At 44.7% G+C, this 8,302-nt stretch overlaps 1 protein-coding gene across 1 annotated transcript in view; it reads left to right on the top strand.

The window, feature by feature from the left end:
- Positions 1-8,302, top strand: part of adam10a (ADAM metallopeptidase domain 10a) — a 64,459-nt gene that overhangs the window by 35,447 nt on the left and 20,710 nt on the right. The window contains exons 3-4 of the mRNA XM_030766176.1: positions 1,568-1,686; positions 6,664-6,822. Of these exons, the coding sequence (XP_030622036.1) occupies positions 1,568-1,686; positions 6,664-6,822 (278 nt within the window). The remainder of the gene's footprint in view (positions 1-1,567; positions 1,687-6,663; positions 6,823-8,302) is intronic.

Genomic DNA, 8,302 nt, shown 5'->3' with positions numbered 1-8,302 from the left:
TTCAGGTGTGAGGAGTTACGTAATGGAGGGATGTTCCTGTTATATCTTACCTCTGTTTACCTGACCCTGCATGCTCAGCAACGGCTCATCTTGATTCCTCCTCTCTCTCGCTGTCTCTCTCTATGTCTGTCTCTCTCTCTCTCTCTCTCTCTCTCTCTCTCTCTCTCTCTCTCTCTCTCTCTCTCTCTCTGTGTCTCTCTCTCTCTCTCTCTCTCTCTCGTTGTGTACTTAAAGCAGACAACACAGTGTTATATTTTTGGACACACATCATGCTGATGGTTAGAGGATGTGTCAGTTAGATCGACATGAGAGCAGTGTATAATATGGATGTGTCAGTGTCAAACTAATAGTTTTACACACGTGGCTGAGCTCTAGGACCGTGGTGATGGTCACTCTGCCTGTTTTGGGGCCGAGGGGGGGGGGGGGGGGGGGGGGGGGTGATCAGCCAGGTGTCCTGCCCACCCTTGCACACCTCAGAGATGTGTGTATGCGCGCGTGTGTGTATCCGTCCACCATGCTGCCTCACACACTGGGTTTCCATCCATTCCAGCCTGTTTTTTGAGATTCAGAAATAGCTTTATACTATGCAAGCTTTCTGGAACAGCTGAAATATTATTTGGTTTCTTGTTTACTCTTGATGGTGTGTATGCCCTCGTGGTTTGAGTGGTCTTTGAGTCTGACCTTTGTAAAATGTGCTTTTCCACACACTCTCAGAGTGAAGGCGTGTTAGCTGGTCTGGTAACTGTGGTCCTTTTACACTGGAATATTTTATTGCTTTCCACCTGCTTTCTTCTCAAAAGGTGTGTGTGTGTGTGCAGCTTTGTGTGTGCGTGCAGCTGTGTGCGTGCGTGCCACACACACTAGCCCTGAATATTCTCCCTTTGTAGGTTCTGTATTATGGCTTTGTCTCACTGTTGTTAGACGGAACAATGAAAGACGTCTTTGGAGCGAGCATATGATCAAACAGTTTGGATACACTAAAATAAAGTATTTACATCTGGCTGTCTGAGCCTCTTTGTTGTTATTGAAAGTATCACAGCTTCTCCTACAGGGAAGATAAAGAAAACCAAAGAAAAATTCTGAAAGTCTCAAAAAATCTTCCAAAATCCCAGAAGAGGAGAGAAGTGAAGTTGCCTAAAGCATGTTGGTAGTGCACTGACTGTTAGTTCATTATTAGTCTTTCTGTATACACTGAGTCACAGGTTGACTCAAGAACTCATGGGAAATGTAGTAGAATGAGGACAAGCTTTGGTTTGTTTCAGTCGTGTTGGACGTGCTGAAACATGAGCTGCATGTTTTTCCACTGAAAGTCGCCATACATTCACTCTCTGCATGTACAGGGCCTGAGGTGTTCGTTATCTGACGCTAAGACGACTTATCCCTCTTGTCATCATTATCAGTGTGTTGTCATTTCAAATATGTGGAAAGATTCAGGCTTAGCCTGATCGTGTATGTTGCTGTGAGCATGAACCGTTTCTTTATTAAAGAAAAAAAAAAAAACCAGATCACTGTTGCTCTCTCTCTTTCTTTGTGCTAAAGTCTTTCTTGTTTTCCTCCTCTCTTTCAGGCAGTTTAACCTCCGGATGAAGAGAGACACGGCCCTGTTCAGTCCCGATATAAAAGTGGAGATTTCAGGAGAGGAGATCCCCTACGACACGTCCCACATCTACACTGGAGAAATCTTTGGTAAGCTCTGCTCCTGTCGACTGATTCCCTGACTGAACACCATGAACACATACAGCGTTAGTTACCAGGGGAACTTCTCCTCTACCCAGTTTGTTTACTTGTGTTTTCTGTGTGTATCTGGTGCGTGGGTATGTGTGAAAAAGAATATCTGTTGTGTGATCTTGTATGTGTGTGTGTGTGTGTGTTTGTGTGTGTGTGTGAGTATTGTTTGGTTGTTGTTTTCATCAGTTAAGTGCAGAGATTGAAGAGAGGCTGTGTGTCTCTGTGTAAAAAAAGTTTATTTTGTCCGGGATCTTGTTCATACATGTGTACAGAGACATAAATTCATGGACATGTGTGAGAGAAAGAGGGAGATGCTCCATGTCCTGCAGTGTAGTGTGACTTCACACATTGGGATGGTGAGACGTTGAGTCATCGCAAACAGCATATCCTCTCGCCCAGGAGAGTCTGAATGTGCCCCAATGTAAACAAAACTAAGGTGTGTCCGGTCATGTGACACCTGTTTGTGCGGTCCACTGAGACCGCAGCAGGGTGGACACAGTTCTCCCATAATCCCTTGCGCTTCCTGTCATTTCTGCTGAACGGTGCATGTCATGTCGGTTAGGAAAAGAAAGCCTGGCTTGAAGTACGCGACTCAGAGCGCTGGACTGTGCTATCACGGAACTCCAGAAATCCCTCGAAATAATAAAACTATGGTGTTCGTTACTCTTTTCTTCATATGCAGGGGCTTTGTATTGATTTAGTTACTTTTCAGTGAAAAACAGTGGAGTTGTGCTCTGATGTTGCTGTGGCCTGTAAAGACTTTTGTTCCAGTCCTAATCCAACACACTTGGTTCTGTTGTTCAGACTCCACGAGGGCTCCATAAGCTGAGTCAGGTGTTGGAGTGGAGTTAACCAAAAGTTCTTAGGCACTGTGACCAGTCAGTGAACGTGCGACATAACCACACACCACAGGCACAGACTCACTCCCACAGTGGTTACGTCAGACGCTTTCGCTTTGCATTTTTTCTCTTCTTCCGCCCGATTTGAAGTGTCCGGTTTTCCCACGACCACCATGCATTTCCACTCCGTCACCCATTCAGCGTAGGCCGAACAGGTGACGCCGTCGTAAGCTTAATCTGACACGCGTGCCGAGGAGTGTACATGCGCGCGGCACCGTCAGGTGCTCTGAGAGCCCTGTAGGTGATGACCCAGGCGGCTCCACCCACGTCTGACCTCTGTCCAGCAGGGAGAGGGCTGTTACTCCTGTCTGAGGGACATACAGCCAGTTGCTTTTAAATCCTTATCACAGTGCAAAAGCAGGGGTTATGTTATGTCATCCTGTCTACTGTATAGATTTTTATCCGTAATAACGGCTTTAATGATTTTTCTTGTTTCGTTTTTTTCTTTTTTTTTTTTCATTTTGTCTTTTGTCCTGAGAAAATTGCCGAGCGTAGTAAACCTTCAGAGAAATAATATGTGCGTAATCAGCCTCAACATCGCCAACTGTCACAAGTCGGCGACTCGCCAAAGATACAATGACAGCAGTGAACAAAAAAAAAACCCAAACTGGAGGAGAATATCTTTATTATTTATCTTCAGCCTTGAATTATATTAAAAAAAGAACACGCTTCTCCTGAGGATGAAGACAGGCTGGCCTGCCCAACCCAACAGAACACAGAATGCATTTAGTTTTGGGCTGGCGTTCAGCTCTAGCCTCGCGATTCTCTCCCTCACTTGCAGTCCTGAGAGCACAGTGAGCTGCGTGTTTTTTTTTTTCGCATGGCATTCAACAAACCAGGGCCTTAATGATTAGCTGACAAGTTGAATCAGACGTATTAGAGCTGCGTTAGAACAAAACAAAGTCCTCTCAAACAGGTCGCCAAGTGTCAGACTTATTTAAGGTACTGTCACACGGTGCGAAGAATCCATCCTTTATTTGGTATTCAGGGTTCGAATCCCGTCTGTCCCACACGGTGCTCACTGTGACCAGGGCTTCATTGGCTGGGCTCTGTTGGGAAGGGTTATCTGTCTCTGTCTCTCTCAGTGCCTGTTAAGTGTAGTTACAGACAGTCACACATTTTTGTAGTGACATCAGGACTCCAGACTAATTTTTTACATTAGTTGCACTGGTGCACCTAAATGAAAAAGTTAGGTGCACCTCAAAATTTTTCACTGCGCCTTTTGGCGCCGCAATAGTACATTTTAAGCGTTATCTTTTTTTGTCAGTTCCCGTACACATTGGTCATTTCTTAACACATTACGTAAATGATTGTAAACAGGAATAAAGCTGCAGAATGAATGTTTTTTTCTTCATTCAAATCACAGCACAGACAAGAAATCTCAATTGTTTTAACCTCAATTGTTTTAAAAAATAAACGTAGAAACCGCTGCTGATGATGTTGGGGCCTGGCCAGGCCTTCCAGGGCCGGGGACAGGCGTAGTGGCACCGTAGCCTTTTGTCTTGATGAAAAAACAATCAACAGTTCTCTTCATTTTGAATTACCGGTATGCTTTAAGGGTGTGATGTCGCTCGAGGACACATACTTTATTTATTACATTTTTTTCCCCCACCCGCATTCAGCGAAGAAGAATATCAGGGTCAGAGCCAATCAGAGGCAGAGTGGGGGGCGGGTCTTCACAGAATGCGGGTGGGGGGGAAAAAAAATAAAAATAACACTAGACACATACACAGAGACAGACCTGCTGAATGTCAGGCACACCGGTGCGACAAATGAAAATGTTTAGTCGCACTTGACAGATTTTTGGTCGCGCTCTTGAGCCATGTGACATGCATTGTTACATGCTATTGTTCAGTGGTGACCCTGCATGTATTTTGGGAGCAACATTTGCTAACCTCACTTGACATTATGTTTGCACGTTATGTTTGCTTGAAGGGAAGACACCAGAGGGAGCAAGAATTATTTGCATTCCCAAAGTGGAGAGATGAAACAAGAACTTTTCCTTTTTTTTCTTTCTTTTTTTTTTTTTTACAACACCAAACACAACCGGAAGTCTAGCTGAGAAAGAGTTTTCAAACATTGTCCTTATTCCTTATACTAAGTGTGTTACTGTAGTTTGTATCTGTCTGCATATACACTAACAACATCTGTTTCTATTCTCATCACTTTTGACAAATAACACTCCAGAAACAGGGCCCTGCCCACAGCTGAGAGATACAATGGTGGGACTGCAGTGACAGGCATTATACCAACTTTACAACTGTGAGAACAACAGTTCACAAACAAGCTGACCAATCAGGAGAGGGACCTGATAGGCCGGTCTCCGTTCCCCTCTGTCCCTCTCACCCAGACAGAATACGAAAGTTTGTGTGTGTGTGTGTGTGTGTGTGTGTATTTGTATTTGTGTGTGTGTGTGTGAGAGAGAGAGAGAGAAAGAGAGAGAGAGAGAGAGGGTGTGTACATGTTTATGTAATGCTACAGCAATTTTGCTGTCTGAGGGGTACAGACCCTCATACACACTGGAGTGATGTTACACAGACTGGAGTATCATATGCCATAGTAATACTGTAATCATTTTCTCATTAGCACAGCTTTCGTTTCCTCTTCCCCATGCTTGTGAAAGTCATTTAGGTCACTCCAGGGATCTTCTGTTTCGTCACACTAGTCTTTCTGGATACACAGAGCCAAGCTAGGAGGCTGAGATAGGGGAGGAGAGGGGGGGGGGGGGTGTCTAAACTGTGTTATCAATCTTGAATTTCTAGGATAGAGTACTGGCTGTTTTTAGAGGACAACTTTAAAAAACGTAACAGGGTAGCTCATCAAATGAATACATCTCTACAATATCGTCATTCGTAGGACAGCTGTCAGGATACTACCTGAACGGTTGGCCATTGGATAATGTATACACTTAGTGTCAGCTTGTGCGCATTTAAACTTACTTAGATTTTATTCAGTCACATCTCTCCAAGACACACTCTTACCTGAAAAACAAGTGAGGGACGGAACGAAAAAAAAAGAAAAAAGGTGACAGAAAAACAGAGGGAGCAACAAGAGTGAGAGAGAACAGAAATAGTGTTGTAGGCAGACTGAGGGATATGTGGCATTTATCAGAGAAGGGAGAAGCAGAGATCTTTACAGAGAAAGAGATCTTTACAGAGAAAAAGCTCTGATTTGGGAAGCGCTGTTCTTGAGCTCTGTCTGTCTGTCTTTTTAAACGCTGTGGAACCAAACGGAGAACAGTGGCCCCTTCCAGCAGGATCACCCCCCCCCCCCCCCCCCAAACAGAGCACAACACAGCAGTCATCGCCTGTGGGAAAAGAGCGTCAGGTTCTGTTTTTGATGGAAATTCAACTTCTCTTTTCATACTAGTTTTTTTTTTTAGCACTGAATCTACTTCTTTCTGCCAGGGAAGAATTCGGTTTCGCTATCAGAGTTTTTATGTGATCATGTGTCTGTTTGATATTGCATCCTGCTCTTGCAAAGGCGTCGTGTCGTTTTGAGTACGGGAAGGTTTTTCTGTCAGGATGAAAGTTTAAGTAGTTTTTCATCTGTTTCCTTTATTTCTCTTTGCCAAATTGTGTTTTCTGTGTACCATTTTGGTGTTGTGCAGACAGAGCTGAGTATAAGACACAAGCAATCAATTTTCAATCAGCAGGCCATGTTTGATTAGGGCTGGTATTACCTGGGTCGTGGTGCTCATTAAAGCAGTCATTTTGTGGCAGGTCTGAAAGTGTGTGTGTATGTGTGGTGTATATATGTGTGTGTGTGTGTGTGTGTGTGTGTGAGAGAGAGAGAGAGAGAGAGAGAGAGAGAGCACTCTGATCAAACCCCAGACTGTCTGTTTTTGTCATATGGCAGGTTTCCCCTCAGGGCCATTCTTATCTACCTGCCGGCTGTTGGATCAGAGTGGCTGGTTTAATTTGTGTGTGTGTGTGTGTGTGTGGTTGTTTGTGTAAACACCTGTGTCTCCACATTGTCATGCATGTCCTTACCTAAACTCTCTTGGCTGATGACGTGTGTTTGTGATGTGTCCCAGGTGAGAAGGGCAGTCTGACACACGGCTCCATCATAGACGGCAAGTTTGAGGGCTTCATTAAGAGTCATCAGGGGACATACTACGTGGAGCCTTCAGAGCGCTACCTCAAAGAGCACAATGTCCCTTTCCACTCTGTCATCTACCATGAAGATGACATCGGTGAGTCTCTCTCCCTCCCCCTCTCTCTCTCTCTCTCTCTCTCTCTCTCTCTTTCTCTCTCTCTCTCTCTTTCTCTCTCTTCGTTTGTCTGCTTCATCCTCGATGACTAAATTAGAGCTCAGAAGCCTTTTGGATGAGAGGTCTCGCTCAATTCTCAGCACCTTCATGCCCTGTAATCAAAGCACTGGTTACAACTTAAGCCACTGCTATCCTACAAGACACGGCTTGATGTACTGCATACAAAGACGTAGGCTCTGTGTGTGTGTGTGTGTCTGTGTGTGTGTGTGTGTGTGTGTGTGTACAAGAAATTGAAAAACTAAAGGAAAGAAACAATCGTGTAAATGAGGGGTGAAAATGTTGTGACGAGTGTGTACCCCCCCCACACACACACATGTCTGTGTCCTGAGTTAATAAAGCGGGGCAGTGTACTTAAGCGTTCCATCATGCGCAGGGTCATGAAACCGAGTGGGGCCAGACCCATTAGTTTGACTGTCATTGCCAGACTGAGAGCTCTTAGTGACAGTGAAAGATGTGGCTGAGGGACTGGAGGAAGAGGTCTGGGAAACTCATCAGTGACGCTCGACTTGCTGATCTTTCCAAAGCAACGGTGGCTAAAAATGATGCTACTGTGAAGGTCTGAATGAGGAACATCATAAACTGAGGTTAGCTGTCCTGGAAAGCGTGTGCTCCTCCACCTTGACGTCCGTGCATTGTTTTGGAGTGTTTCTGTTCTTGGTTTTGTTTTTCGGTGGCAATGAAGAAATCCCCAAAATAGAGTGATAATACAGAGAGGAAGCGTTTTTTGTTTTGTTTTGTTTTTTTTGCGCTGAAATAGCACATAGTGATTATTTTTGGCACGAGAGGGGAGTTCTTATTTGAAGCCCTATGCGGCGGTTATGCCTGCTATTATAATCTGTCAGAAAGCGGATTTGGAACAGGGGCATGAAATTGAGTGAGTTTGAGTAAGTCGGCCTGAACACACAGACAGAGTGGCTCTGCTTCTTCAGTTACGTTCACCTCGCACCCACACTTACACACACACACACACACACACACACACACACACACTGAGTCATCTCTACTCCCTCCTCTCCTTCTGCATTTCTCCTTTTCTTCCTCCCGTATGTTACCCCTCTCCCCCTCTCCACCTTTTTTATGTTTGTGTGTGTGTGTGTGTGTGTGGTGAATGTAACTTAAGAAACAGAAAGACTCTGTTTGTGTTCAGGCAGACTTACTTAAACTCACTCATTTCCATGCATGTGTATATATGTATGTGCGACAGAGAGAGAGATAGTGAGAAAGAAAATGCCATGCAGAGAATTTATTGCTAAGCCCAACACACTGAATTAGACAATGCTGAGGATCTGAGTTGAGAATGTGTGTGAAAGAGACAGTGTGTTTTGGAGGAGTGGCCCCTGCTGTGCTGATGAAAAGTTAGTAGGGTCAGGTGAGGTCAGCTGGAGGTCTGTAGCCCACACTG

Source organism: Chanos chanos, chromosome 2 (genome assembly GCF_902362185.1).
Source record: "Chanos chanos chromosome 2, fChaCha1.1, whole genome shotgun sequence".
Lineage (NCBI taxonomy): Eukaryota > Metazoa > Chordata > Actinopteri > Gonorynchiformes > Chanidae > Chanos > Chanos chanos.
Note: the sequence above shows the minus strand (reverse complement) of the source record. Positions and strands in the feature narration are given on the sequence as shown.